Below are 16,396 nucleotides of genomic sequence, written 5' to 3' on the forward strand. Positions count from 1 at the left end.
CAGCTTTTTTTCACTACAAACATGATTTTTATTTACAAATTTATCAATTGTTTTCATAAATTGGACTTAAATGTAGTTGCATAAAAATTGTAGTTACTTTAAAAATAGAAACAAGAATTAAAAGAAGTAGCAGAATTGAAAGACAGAAAATAAAATCATTTTAAACGTAAACGATGTGAAAAAATTACTATACAATTACGTATCATTTAAACAAATTACGCTAAGTTTAGTTTATTTACAAACTGGAAACTGAATGTCAGTGTATGACACTAGTTAAGTAAAATAATGAAGTATAAACATGAGAAGACACTGTGTTGTGGAAACCCCAACAGATGAGTAATTGAACATTTAACATGTATTAATTCAAGCAATATAAAGTCACATGAGTAACTTCCAATTCCTTGAATGGTAACATACTTCTTATGACTCACCGAATTGTTTTTGGAGAAAAAAAGCTAATCACTTATTAATGTACACATTCATGCAAACTTTCATTAATTTAAAAATTATTAAATAAAATTACTGTTTTACCAGTAATAAATAGGAACTAAGTTTTCAATCTGTGTATTAAATTTGAAGTAATAAATAATTTACAAAAAGGATCTACTGACCTTTAATTTGAACTGCTAGATTTCAAACTGTGACTCAAGTTACTATTAATCCTTATTTCAAACTTTTTTCCAATTAGATGCAAATTGAAGTGCAAATACAACTGATAGAACAGTACATTTTATCAACAATTTAGTGATTATTTTTTTAGAATTTAATTTCAGTTACCAAGATGAGAATTTTAGGTAACTCATTTAAAATAACCAATGTTTAACTAAATTATACATAACAGTACTTCATAAAACCCAGAAAAATTTCAAATGCGGCTCAATTTAAAACTTGTTCTTTATTAAAGTGTCATTAAATTAAGCACTTTACTTTCATTAATCAGGAAAAAATATCTGTATTTAATTTTTTATATAGAATGTCTTATGGCCTGTAAGACGTGTGTAATTTCAAACAAAAAGAATTGACTTTCGGAAGAGATATTCTTGCTTAATTTTGAGACGACAAGAAACTGTCATCCAACTGGTCAAACAAATCCAGGACATTCAGCGGTTTAAAAATGTTATTTCTGTTTCAAAGAATACATTTTTTCCCTTATTGTTTCATAAATACATTCAGAGTAAAACTGAATGGAAATGGCTCATATGCGATGCTAAGTATTAGTAGTATTAATTATAGCTTATTGAATATTTTCTTATTAATTCAGATATGAACAATCCAAACCCACTCTTTACTAACTTGTTGGAAAAATTTGAAAAATGTATCAATATGCAGATAAAACACTATAAATGCTTAATATTTCTTAATATAAATGTGAGTACTAGTAACTAATAGAAGACTATAAGCGGTAAGGGCTCATTACATGTCTCCTATGCTTACAAGTTTTTTTATTTAATAATTATGAAGTGCCCACACAACTTTTAAAAATGGATGTATTTTACATAATTATATTCAATCAAAGCTTTAAAACAGTCCAGTATCAAATTTTCCTGAATCTGAATTAATGAGATAAGCGGTTTCAAACCAGTTTTCATCATTCAGTAGAACACAGTATTAAACTATACTCTGTAATGCGATATCTGTTAAAACTGAAAAAAATTAAAAACCACTACTAAGAAAGAGCGGTACAAGATTATAATGCGATATTATAATAATTAAGGTTGAAAAATACTGCTGGTACAAGACAGTCTTCAAGTTTGCAAGTACTCCAGTAGTCATATTACTACATCGACAAAATATTTAACTAGTTATTTAAGAATAAGTATCAATAACTACTAACAAAAAAAAAAATCACTGATTCACTATACTAGTACAGTAAACAGGCATTTGTAAAAAAAAATCTGTTAAACTAAAATTAAGCATATTAATGTAGACAATACAGTACTACATTTCAGCATTTATTCCACTTCTCATTATATTTGCTATTGGGGGGGAGATAGCCTGGGCTTTATCTAATAGGCACTTCAGCAATAAGGATTGTTGTGTGCAGCCATCAGGCAGGAAACAGAGTCCCTGAATCGATCCACAGGAACCCGCTACCAGTGCCTTCAGGTTCCCTTGCATTCTCAGCATGGAGAATCAAGTAGGTCAGACTTAGAGAACCAGTTATAGGAGAGAAGGGATCGAGGATACAGTTAAGGATGGGTAGTGAAAAACTGTTCACTACTTCACTGCATACATAAATTTCATCAAATCACTTAAAACTGAAGTCAAGTCAGTTTACTGCACAAAAAATAGGTATACTAAATAAAATTATACATATGTTAATAACATAATTTGAGTTGGAAGCATTAAAAGTTACTAAAAGAAAGCCTTAATAATTCCAAAATATTTACTATTACAACTTACAAATACCCACTAAAAATAATATAAGAACATGCACATGCAAATAAAAAATACTATAACTCAACCTTTTAACAATATAATGGTGCATTTGTCGGCCTTAGCTTCAAGTGTCATAAAATAAATCATATCTAAATAAAAAAAAGATGAAAACAAAGCAAAATATGTTAAGTGCAACATTACAAAAATCATACAAACACAAACACCAAAGAATTAGATAAATAAATAAAACAAACGTTCAATACTGAAATGGTACCAAATAACAACTACAGTAAAGTAACAACTATTTCCTGTCAAAAAAAAAAAGAAATTCCTCATCATTGATACTGTGGTACCAATACCTACAAAAATAATCAACAGAATTAGAAAATTAATTAAAACAACTGCTTACAGCAGTAGGTTCATCAAACAAAATATTGAATGACAATCGTGGAATTAATTCTATGGTGTTGTGATTCTTCATTGGTATCATTTCATTTCAATTCATTACTAACATGCCTTGTTAAAAATAGATAAGTAATGCATCACTACAAACAAAATAACACTTGTTAAAATTAGCATCCTAATATAAGTTCTCCATTTATAAAATAAAAATAAAAGAAAATAGTCTTATTTAGTTAGAGTAATTTTAATGAAGGAAAGTGTACTATGCCAACAGGAGATAATTATTTTCTAATAATTATTTACACTCCACTTAATTTTTAGCAATTACTGAAATACTTTATTGATCATGATTTAAATAAATTAATGAATTTTTTAAAAATTCACTAAATGTAACATTTTAAACTGTTTATTTATACAGGTATACAAACAATATGTTTTGACTTCTATTAATTTTATTTTATTAGAATATTACTAAAGGTTTTGTATTTTTGACAAAATGGAAACAAGAATAATTACGTAAAAAAAAAAAATTAATTAAAATAGTTTAGGAGAAAACTAAATAAATATAAATTTCTAATTAAACAGGTTTGAAAAAAAACATTGCATTACAAATTCATTAATGCTCAATTTAATTTTAATAAGCAATCTAAACAAAAAAAACTGATTTACTATAAAATTACATTTTTTACCACCCTCTATACCCCCCCCCCCCTCTTAAACCCCCTTCTCTTCAACCCTTTCTTTCTTTTTCCTGTTTAGCCTCCGGTAATTACCATTAAATAATACTTCAGGGGATGATATGTATGAGTAGTGTAAATGATATGTAGTCTTGTACAGTCTCCGTTCGACCATTCCTGAGATGTGAGGTTAATTGAAACCCAGCCACCAAAGAACACCAGTCCATCCTAGTTACAGTGGTACTATAATGTACGGCAAGTAATTGTTATACAAATACAGTATTACGAGTTACGTTCGGCTTTTTCAATATGAAATATTTTTGCTGTATACAAACACTACTGCAACTTAAATTGCTTCCTACTATAAATATTAAACAGCATTTAAATATAACAGGCAATTATTTTTACAAGCAAGTGAAATACATGCAGTGATTATTACAAAATTGGTCCAATTCAATTACATTAATTAAAATAGTCTCACCAACTTCGGAGACATATTTTGGTGACCCCCAAGCCAAAGTATTTACCTTATCAACGGCAGTTCATTTATCATCATAATTTAAGCGTCCGTTTATTGGTTAGCAATGGTCAAATGGTTTTCTCTGATTGAAACATCCTCATGGATTTATTTCAACATCCGAATCGTTAATACAGGCTTTGTTCATTCAGACAATTTCATTTTTGACTAAGTACTTTTAAACGCCTTTGACTTTTTTCGTTACCTTATCATTAGCCGTGCGGAAGGTGTAAAGCTTAGGTCTCAAGCCGATGTACTCCAGTATGATTATACCGTTTACCTCATCTTTGAATTTACCGAGGACGTTTTTGTTTATGGGTGAATAGTTGGGGGGTCCTTTCTATAATAAGACGTATTAAAGTTGTAGAAAATATCAGGACCTCTCATGTCTTTGTAAGTCATGACTTTCAATTTCCAATATAAAACTGTCAGTATCCATGTACAATTCATTTTGAACCGTACTTCCAATTAAGCATATCATAAAAGAAATCATACATCAGCGTTTTGCTCTAATCTAGAATCATCAGGCTAACGTGAGTCTGTTGAGGTGAACTGTATCTTTAGCCATCTCAACACCTCCCAAATTTTCTTGGTACACGATCGCTTCATCACCATTTGCTCACACTACGCTGCTTTTATATATGCAATCTGAATGTTGATTAGGCTACGAGTTTACATTTGTTTAGGATCGGACACCAGCTGAAAGTTCACACGGTTTACCGTCATTTTACAGACAATATATATATATATATATATATATATTCTTATGGAAAGCATTCTCAACTTAAGTAAACTGTGACAGTTCACATATTTCCAGTCTTGGATTAGTTTTGGATTTTGTATTGATCTAAGTTATACTGGGACTGGTTTTCGGCAGCCATACTAGTTTATTATTAACATTAATTCAGAGCAATAACCAATCAACACAAAGCAAGTGGAGGGTTTCATGATCACATACCTTATCATAAATGATTTCAGTTGCCTCTTCCAGTGATTCATCTAAATTGATGTTATTCAAAATAATGTCAGTGCTACAAAGCTCTATAGCTCCTGCTCCAATATAAAGTTCATTTTCTATACAATCCCAGTACATTTAAGAAGGCTGAACTTTATGGACCCTGTATTTATAATTGAATCTACTAACATACCTTTGATAGCTTCTGTTACTTTACCAACAAAGATGATAACTTCTTGTTTTAAAAGTAAAGTTTAAGAGCTAGGCATCAAAGTTTAATGTGAACTGACATTTACTATGCAATTAAATTGTTAATTATTTTATTTTAGCTTTTAATTTTTTCTTTCTTAATGGTCCTTAAACATTTTTTCAGAAGAGCAATTTTATTTTTAAATTACAATTTACTTTTTTAATTAATTTGTTTTTGGATTAACCCAAAAATGCCAATAATATATATTTTTAATATCAATAATTTATTTAGGTAGATAAATTAAAGAAAAAAAAAATATATATATATATATATGTAAAAGGTCGACTGCTGTGACTGCAAATGCCAACTGGTGTCAGAGATTGTTCCTGTGACTTAGGACACCAAGTGGCACACAGCCATCTTATCATTAAAATTAAATCAGTCATAAGAAAAATGACAGTAACATGGAGCAGCATGCAACATGTTCTGAATAATATTACACATAATTCTTTCCCTTTTCAAGGACTTAAACAATTTATCTGTTAAAAAAATAATCCCTTATAAACGTCTCTAAAATACAAAATCAGTATTTTGTAGTTATGGCCAAGTTTTCAGGAGTCTGTTGTTTATTTACTTTCTTTCAAAGTTAATTTTATCATGCTTCCAAACTATACTTTGCTTATTTTGTATATAATTTAATGTCTTTTTTTTTAGTGAAGTGTAACAATACTGTGAGTGAAAATGATTTGGTTGATAATAACTAGAAAAATTAGGCTAATGTTATATGGGCAACTCATAACAACCCTGACTTTTTTCCATGCAATTTTCCTAATTGAAATAAAAAAATGAACAATTTATAAATAATGAAATCAGTTTTAGTGTCTTATGGAATTTTTTAATTAGATGTAAACTGCATCAAATTTCTATTTTGTTTTATGAAAATAAAGAAATCCCACCAAAAAAAAAAATTAAGGATTGTTATTGTTAAATAATTTAGGTCATATAAAAATTGATGAATCTTATCTTTTTTATGCACTAAATTTATACGTAAAAAGAAAACTGAATTTTCTGAATTTTTTTTTAAGAACTACTCATTGTCCCTAAGAGTAGTAGCCAATTCTAGCTGATATCACTGCTACTAATGTGGTTAAAATGGAAACCTAACAAAACAGAGGTGATATCCCAGTGGTTTCCATTTGAGAAAAGTTTTATTAATTTAACAGAAAGAAAATGATCATAAATTTCTTAAAAAGCGGATATTTCCAAGGACAGCTGATCACATTACAATTCAACAACTGACATTAAAATAACAACTTTATCACATCAAGTTTCTGTAAAGATTATCAAGAGATTAGACATCTTGGTAAAAATAAAATCCAACTTGGGATTTGCTTCCAAGTGCGGATGAAAATCAAAATAAATAAAAAAATGTTAATGTCATTTCTGAGTCTGCTTCACCGGGGATTGTCATATTACATACACTCTGTGAATTACAAGCAATGCTGCCCCAATACAATTGTACCCAGTACTTGAAAAAAAAAACTGAATTGTATATTCTAAATAACAGAGAACTTGGAAATGAAAATTAGGAACACAATAAAAGGAATAAGAAAAAGGTTACTACACTGCCAACTGTAATAAAACAATTAAAGTGCATAAAAATAAAAATTGAAAATTAAAGAACTTTTCAACAAAATAACCATACAAATAATAATTCAACACTTACTTCACCATATTAAAAAAAAATTCAACAGCCAAACACTCTATTTTATACAGATGGAAAATCTAACTACAACAGCAAAAACATTAATAACACAATACCAGTCATAAATTAGTAAGACAGAATGCAATATTATACCAAAACACATAAGTTAATATTTATTTTAACAATTTTCATGCTATAAATAAGTTTACATTACATTAAAATCCCACATAACCGCAAAACAAATATTACTAACATTCTTATAAAAATTATGCAAAGTTAGCATACAAAACTACTTCGTCCTGTAGACTGTGGTGTCACAGATGAAATTATTTTACCACAATATAGAATATTACAAAAATTTCATCTAATCCCATATCTATTTCTAATAAATTAACAGATACTAAAATAAAACTTAGCAAACATTTAACAATGGTTTTTTAAAATAATGAGTAAATGGTGGCTCAAAAAGAAAGCAAACAATAAATGTATGGACAGTCATTTTCTCATGTGAAATCACACACCTGTTCATAACTGATCAAGCAGAATCTAGAGGAAAATATTTAAACAATAAGAAAAAAAGAATTTGAGGTAATGAACTGCAACAAGACACAAATGACAATTTTTATAAATAAAAGTAACTTAATTTCAAACAGAAGGTACAGAAATGGCACTCTAGTTCTTCTAATCAGTTCTTTTTTTAAAGTTATTTTCTTATAATTTTCTAAAACATGACTGAACAAATTAATTCTAATAAAAACTATCATTACTGAGCATATAATATTTTTATTTTTCCTCTTTCAAAGGTGGTAACAGTTACTTAAATATTATATGGTATGATATAATACACTGGACTAAGTTTCCAGATTTTTAACCAGGCTGAAAGCAGAAGTCTAACTTAGTAGCCAATTTTAAAAGAATTTTTATTTTCCTATTGAAATAGCAGAGACAGAAGAGTCTCCAATAAACTCACCAAGTTAGGAAAAATAGATGAAATTTAATTTAATGAAAACCTAAAAAATATTTTATGTTTTTAAAACACTGCTGTTTTACTTTTATGTATTTTATATCACAATTTCTAATTCACATTATCTTAATTTTAAGTACATTTTATTCAGCTTTTAATGTGTGATAAGTATATCATAATTTTTAATCTGTGACTTTTTAACTTTGTTTTCAATAGTACTGATGACTTTAACCATTAACCACAAATAAGTGTCGATAACATCCAGGTAAACTGTACTGAACTTGTTAAGCTTAAGTTACCTAATGAGAACCAGCTAATTAAATGTGGCTTCAAGCTGTGGCATTTTAACCTTACTTCAAACGCTTTAATTCATTAAACATCGACACTCAAAACTACTTTATTTTACTCTACGAATAAACCTGGACTAGATTTCAATAACTGACCCACTTTTGAGTCGACTATAAGAAAAACTTTAACATGCAGTGAGGGGAAACAATTTACCACTTCAAAATCATAAAAAGGATTAATTATAAAATACACACCACCAAGAATATTAATGTGCAAAAAGTGTGCTTAAAAAATTAAAGCTAAAAGAAATTAGGATGTGTATAATGAACAATGCATTAAATGACCACTTACCTATAAGACCCTGCCTGTTAATAGTTTCAGATTCATGAGGCCCATTTCCTGATCTATTACGTATTTCTACAGGCAGGTGCTATGAAAAATAAGATACATAAATGCATTAGCATTAATAATAACATTTCATTCAAGTAAATTTATTATACAGTAAAACCTGAGTAAATGGAATCTGTTTTTAATGGAATCCTGTCTACAATGAGAAATATCCGGGTCCCGTGAATTTTACCAAAAATATGATGTTAATTTTCCCTGAAATAACATAAACCTGGCTGACGCTGAAACAGAAAATATCTCACGAGTTAATGGAAACGTTTTTTGAGAATCGTGTAAAGTACTGTAATTTATGCAAAAAAATATGTATACCCATTTAATGCTATACAAAAAGTACAGTACTAAATTTTCCCATAATATAAAATAGAATACATACACTGTACAGTACTATACATAATGCATACTGTATTACACTATGTTACAAATTACCCTGCATAAACAAAAATAAAAATTAGTCATGTCAGAGTTGTAACTGATAAATTCGCTATTAACACTCTATAAAAGTTTACATTTACAGTAACTAGTCGCCAGTCATAATAGGCGACGACAGACAGACAAAGAGTGTTAAAACCTTGTAGAGGCAACGGCACGCAGTCATTGTTGTTTTGGCTACTTACAGTAAACTAATATAAAAGAAATAAACCATTTCTTCATACAAACCTATCTTTTCCTTAAATTTTCAAAAATAATTTACAGGGTTCTAAGCATACATACTAATTAAACTTAGCATAAAGATTACTTAAGTGTTAATTCACAGTTTAATTGGGGCTTCATACCCAAGAGAGCCGTAATCTACAGTTAAAAAACTAATGAAAAATATAAATGTATACATACATATCTTTTTTAACACAACTGCCCGAAAAGGAGTGTAATGTTTTAGGGTTATGTTTTTAGGGTGTATGTATGTATGTTCCACTGTAGCAGCTCAACACCCAAACCAATTCAGATGTATGACCCCATGTTGGAATCCTTACATTTCCAGGAGTGTCATAGGCTACGTAAATATGTAAATGTATATATATATATATATATATATGTGTGTGTGTGTGTGTGTGTGTGTATATATATATACAAAAATATATGTAGTAATGGAGATTTGCTGGTTGAAGCACAAAATTTAATGAACTGAATTAATGAACTGTGAGCCACTATAACTATTTTAGCTGGGTTTGAACTGTATGATTCAAATCAACCGAACGATTAATATTACAAAAATAATATTAAATAAATTAAAAATATTCTGTTTAATAATAATCAGCTTCCCATGGAAACCGCATGTGAGACTAGAGTGGTGAGGTTATGCAAGCACCTTGTGCGAGGCTAGACCAATCATCATATTCAACTGGTAACAAACAGGGTGCTCCTGGGGCACTGTTTTGGGAGGTGCAATGGAGTGCTCTTATATCACTGCAAACAACTGTCCGATTTTCAAAATTCAAATGGGGTATTTGTAACTAGGTTGATGGCTAACTTTTGCATTCATCAAGTACACTCTCAATCTAACAGATCACAATTATTCAAATATATTGTTATATCTTCACAGCCAATCTTCTGATTTTTTAAATTCAAACTGTGTATTTGCTAGTACAATACAAAATCACAATCTAACCAAACCAGAACAAAAATTAACTGATATACTCAAAAAAAAACAGAGTGGCCTGCACTATGCTGAGACCAGCTTGAGCCCAGCAAGCTCCCTATGAATGGTCTTTGAAGAGTTTGATGACGGTACAATTAGAGGTAATGCTGTTGGTATCACTGAGGATCGACCAGTATCGTTGAATTTAATGCTTTTGGGGGACAGTGCAAAATGGAATGGCACATATTCACCACTAATATTGCGTAGGGCTATGATGGTGCATAAACTATAAGGGACTACCCTAGATAGAGCGGTTGTAGATCTGATCACTTACATCTTTGCCAAGGGCCAGGCCTAAATTTTCAATAAAAATTTTTAAATGCGATCAGGGTAGCTCATCAATATAGTACTATTCAGAGCTTCTCGACTGTATTTAAAAATTTTCATTGTAGGACAAAAGTTTCTTATTGATGTAAGACTTGATGAGAATCAGAAAACCTTAAATGCCTGCTATTTCTACAACATGAAAAATAAATTTAAACAAATTAAAACTGTCTGAAAATTGATTGGTCACCCATTATTTTATTTAACTAAACAGTGCATAATGATTTTTAGTTCTTTATTCCCATACCTTCTTTTCTTTTTTTTTAGGTTGATTTATTGTCATTATTTTAGTTCAATTTATTTTTTTATTTTTTTATTTTTTGGGAGTTGTGTGCTGTAATTTTTGTAACTGTATTTATTAATGTTGATATACTTCCTTTGAAAACTGCTTAACTCATTCCAGTAATCACCGACTAGAGCTATGACATGACTGCTACTTCCATAGCACTCAATCAAGTCAGTCTGTCCTATTTCACAGAATTCAGCTGGATTTGGGAGGGTCATATATTGCTTGACATGCATGCACATGAACATGTACACAAAGGCACATACATGAGAGAGAGAGAGAGAGAGAATCTTTTCCTTGGTTAGCAGCCCAAAGAAATTGTACAAGATCTCTACATTAATTAATTCATAAAAAATATAAGGCTGGGAACACTGGTCAACATAAAATTTGGAACTGAGAAAGGAGTACGTGTTCTATGTAGTATTTTATATGCTGAATCTGACCATGTATTCCGAAACAAACCATCATGCAATTTTCTTAAGTTACAACCCCTTAAATTTATTTGTTCCATCATTCATGGAACAAACAATACAAATAAGTTAGTATGTCTGCATGTTTGCTTATTGACATCTGATTTATAATGTGATGTATGCTGTAGACCTGTATTTGATACATAACAGTTGATGTCATTTCATGCCAAGCCAGACATTTATAGACATGTCAGTGAGTCAAGTGATGTGAAATGAGTAATTCAATGTGATGAAATTTTCTTCAGTATGAGTTCAGCTTTTGGTATGACTTGCTGTGTTCTTTAGTTGTAGTAGTGGTTTTATCTTATACACATTATAAAGACTGTTTCAAAAGTGATGCCTTCTGGCATCTAAATTTATACTTAGTGAAAGATTTTTATGACAGGACAACTTTTTTGGTATTATTTTATTGTTAAGTTGTGTGTGTTTCACGCTGTGTTTTATTGCACTCCAGGATGAAACAGCTTTATAAAGTATTTAAATAATTAAATGTTTATAAATTAAAACTTTATTATTTTTATAATTAAGTATTTCTGTAATATTTCAGTTTACTTTCATTGATTAAAGCATTTCGAATTTTACAATGAATAAAAATCGGGCAAGTAAAAATTCTCCAAATATTTTTTCTTGCGTTTGGGAGAATTCACCACGAAAAGTCAACGAAAACCAGTATCAAATATGCTGAAAACTGCTTACAGACATTATTCTGACTGTCTCTTGGGAGACCAAGATATGAGGTCTGTAAATATAAACTAATGAGACTGGTTCAGAAAAAACTTTTATTTACACTCCAATTATACATGGACTCTACCACATTTAAAATAGTTCCCTTGGGAAGCTACGCAATGCTTCAAACAGTTTTCCCACTCTTCATAGTAGTGTTGGAACTCAGAAACCGTTATATCATTCAGATGGTCGGTTACATTTTTTAAATGTTTTCTACTGTTCCAAAATGGTGCCCTTTGAGGTGTTTTTTTATAGTCGGGAACAGGAAAAAGTCGCAGGGACTCAAGTCACATGAATAAGGTGGTTGAGGAACTGCAGATATGTTTTTCTTTGCCAAAAACTCATTAATTGAGAGTGCAGTGTGACAAGGTGCACTGTGAGGCAGCATCCAGTTGTCTTTAATTGCTGGTTTCATGCAGACAACTCTTATTCGCAGTCTTTCAAGGATTTCTTGGAAACACATTGATCTACAGTCTGTACTGTAGGCAAAAACTCCTTATGGACAATGCCATTACTATCGAAGAAACAAATTAGAATGGTTTTGATTTGCTCATTTTTGCTTTTTTGGAACATGGTGAGTTTAAAGTGTACCACTCCTTGCTCAGGCATTTTGTTTCTGGTTTGTACTTAAATATCCAAGAATCATCAACATTCATCAATCATCAACAGATCATCAACATCCAAGAATCAGTAATAACATTTAAAAAAAAAAAAACAGGATGATTTTCAATCTGCCCTAGAAAGTTGCAGCACACTTCCACCCTGTTGTTTTTCTGTTGAACAGTGAGGTTTTTTGGGACCAATTTTGCACAAACTTTTTTCATGTTCAAATCAAACGTCAAAATTTGATGGACTGTGGTATGGTTCAAATTCAATTGTTCTGCAATCATTCTGACAGTTAATCGCTGGTCGTACCATATCAAGTCTATGATTCGCTCAACATTGTCATCACTTTTTGATGTTAACAATCTTCCAGAGCATGGATCATCCGCAAATGATTCCCGGTCATCTGAAAATGCTTTAAACCACCTAAAAACTTGGGCTTATGACAGAGCATCATCTCCATATGCCCTTTTCAATTTTGAAAAAGTTTCAATAACATTCTCACCGAATTTAACACAAAATTTGATTGCACTATGTTGCTCATAATTAGAATCACTCATTTTTATAACGCACAACAAAAAATTGTTTTACAAAAAGTTTATTTACGTCTGATGTAGCAGAAATAGACTAGAAATATTAATACCTAATATAAATCAGCTGTTCATATAAACATATGTTTACTAGTAACTTTACAGTGTTGCCACTTTGGCTGCCAAAAAAAACTAGTCTCATTACTTTATTTACAGACCTCATAAATCCTGGGCTCTACATGTAGCATGCATCAACTGCTACATTAAACTAACCCACTGGTTAAAAGGAGAAAAAGAGCATTTGCCTTTTAGCGTACCTATGATTTGGCGAGAGCCTACTAACAATTATGATGACTGCTATTTTTTCTTAACAAATGTTACTGGTTTTAATTCAAACAACAAAAGCAGTATTGCATAACCAAATTTTCATTCAGCTATAAGTGTTGATTTACCAATTCTGATTGCTCCAACTTCTTGGAAAGAAATTTCTAATTCCCCAGAAGGCTCAACCAATGAAACATCAACTTCAATTTTAATTACATTCCAAAAGAATCAAATACTGAAACTTACCTCATCACACAAGCAGAACTGAGGGACCTAATTCGTGACTTGTATTTGTCAGAACAACACGCAGAACTCCTAGGATCACGTCTTAAAGAATTAAATTTATTAAACAAGGATACTAAAATTTCAGTATATAGAAATCAAAACAAAAATTTACTGAAATACTTTAGAAAAGATGGTTTAATTTGTTCTTGCCATGATGTTAGGGAGCTAATGTCTGAACTGGACACTGGATATGTTATTCATGATTGGTGTTTATTTATAAACTCATCAAAAAGCTTAAAGACAGTGTTGTTACGTAACTCAAATAAGTTTTCTTCTATAACAGTAGCACATGCTGTAAGAATGAAAGAAATATATGAAAGTATGTCAAAAATTTTAAAAGCAAAATGTAAAAGTAAAATAAGTATGACAAACACTCATGGCGAATCATTGCTCATCTGAAGGCGATAAGAGTTTCTTCTCAGTTTCCAGAATGACTTTACAAAATATATGTGTTTCTTGTGTTTGGGGGATAGTGAGGCTAAGATAAACACTACATAATTAAAGACTGGCCAAAAAGAAATCAGTTTACCCCAGCAAAGAAAAATGTTGCGAATATACTTGTTGAACCAGATCATATTATTTACCACCTCTACACATAAAAACTTGGCCTGAAGAATTTTGAAAAAGCATTAGATAAAGATGGAGAAGGTTTTAAATATTTAGCTGAGGTTTTTTCACAATTAAGTGAAGCCAAATTAAAAGAGGGAATATTCATCAGGCCACAAATAAGAAAATTAATTCATGAACATATATTTGACAGCAAACTGAATTCTAAAAATCTAGCAACATGGAAGTCATTCAAAGATGTCATTACTGGTTCTCTTGGAAACAAGAATCCTGCAAACTATTATCACCTTATAAATGGAACTCTTAATGAACTACAAAAATTTAGGCTGCAGAATGTCATTGAAAATTTCATTTTTTAAATTCTCAATTGGATTTTTCCCCTTTAAACTTGGGTGACATCAGCAACAAACAAGGAGAAAGGTTCCACCAAGATATATTACAAGTGGAATGTTATCAAGGCAGATGGGATGACTCTATGATGAGTGACTACTGCTACATGATAAAAAGAAAAGACTTCACTAAACACAAAAGAAAAATAAGAAAAAAGAAATTTACATAAAAGTAAATGTTTGCAAAATAAAGAAAGGAAATTTAATTATAATTATTATATTTTGAATTCTATTATTTAAGAAATTTCTCAATATTTTAAAGGGCCACAAATAAAAATCTGAGAGTGATGAAGAAAAACTGACTTCATTTTAAGATTCAGATAAAAAATACATTCTATTCTAATTCACCTACTTTTATCTCAATTCCAATTTTTTTTTTGACCTGTGTAATATCATTACAATATTTTCAAAAGCAACAGCTATTATAAAATACTATAAATCTATATACATTCACATAAATGACAATTCTGAATCAACTTAACATGAAAAAATGAGGCTTCAAAACAGCAAATACATTAAAAAATTCAAAACTTACCAAATTTTTCTCAACTTTAGGCGGAAGTGAACTAATAAGTTCTTCTACTGATCTATTTTCTTTTTTGCAATGCGATACATCACTAGAATACATTTCTACCGTTCCTGAAAAAAAGTTTACTTCATTAAACAGAATCAAAAGAATTGCTACAAAATAATTAATCAATTTAAAAGATATTTTCATAAACAGCACCACTAAATGAATTAAAATATACCAGTACATGAATTTTAAATATGACAGAAACGTATAGTACCAAATACCACCATACACTGAAAACACATAACATGAAAAATCACTGCATTCAATCAGTTCTACTAATCTACAACATTAATCAAATAAAGCAAAGTAATATTTCTGCCTGAAGTGTAAAACCACACTATTAATTTTAAGATTGTAATGTGATATAAAAAATAGTCCCTCGAAATAAAAATAAAATTATTTCTACAGTTTTTTCAATATATTTTTTAAAAATGCTGCACTTTTTGATTATCCAATTTTTGTTATTATAGCTTTTAAGCAATGCAAGTGAGGACAGCGTATTAACTATAACAAGGAATCTCTATATACTAGGAAACAATTTTGTTTATGTGTACGGTATGAGTAGAACATTACTGTAATATGAAGTAAAAATATTAACTTTCACAAACAGTCAAACAAGATGAAATAATGTTATGTATTACAGGAATTTTTTTTGTTGAAGTAATTTGTTTTTATTTACAAATAAATTCAGCAGTGTCTTAATATATACTCAGTAAGTCGTTGAGAATCTTCCTGCAATAGAATATCAGAAGTAAAATCAACTCCCTGATTATCCGCAAGTAGTTTAAGCATGTTGTAGCTTAACTGCAATGCCTCTTAGAAAAAAATTAAGCTTTAAAAACTTATAAAAAAAAAATTAAAATTTTTAAGTTTTTTCATCATTCTGCGATACGTTTTACTTCATTCATTTGCTACTTGAATGTGTCTTGTTTTGAATACGATAATGTTGTACTATAGATCATTGTGGATATGATAGGAAAACAGTTCACTGTGTGATATTATTTCACTATGTAAACTACAAAGATCAATCAAAAGAAAGTGTTTTCAAACTCTAAAACACAATCAATTCTGTCTTATTTAAAAAGAATATCTGAAAGAATAAAATGCACAACTTATTAATTTTTTTTTAATGTTAATGTATTTTGTTCTCATTAGCTACTGTAGTTTTAATAAGTGTTTGTTAATGCGTTATGCAAT

The 16,396-nt window shown here is 29.9% G+C and overlaps 1 protein-coding gene across 2 annotated transcripts in view; it reads right to left on the reverse strand.

The window, feature by feature from the left end:
• LOC142323637 (uncharacterized) overlaps nucleotides 1-16,396 on the reverse strand; it is a 150,574-nt gene that overhangs the window by 37,044 nt on the left and 97,134 nt on the right. Inside the window, exons 13-15 of one of the 2 annotated variants that reach the window (XM_075363575.1) lie at nucleotides 15,161-15,264; nucleotides 8,429-8,507; nucleotides 2,466-2,528 (exon numbers count right to left, since the gene is read on the reverse strand). In XM_075363575.1, the coding sequence (XP_075219690.1) occupies nucleotides 2,466-2,528; nucleotides 8,429-8,507; nucleotides 15,161-15,264 (246 nt within the window). The remainder of the gene's footprint in view (nucleotides 1-2,465; nucleotides 2,529-8,428; nucleotides 8,508-15,160; nucleotides 15,265-16,396) is intronic. The other variant, XM_075363576.1, reaches the window with a different exon arrangement.

Source organism: Lycorma delicatula, chromosome 4, assembly GCF_047948215.1.
Source record: "Lycorma delicatula isolate Av1 chromosome 4, ASM4794821v1, whole genome shotgun sequence".
In the NCBI taxonomy this organism is placed as follows: domain Eukaryota; kingdom Metazoa; phylum Arthropoda; class Insecta; order Hemiptera; family Fulgoridae; genus Lycorma; species Lycorma delicatula.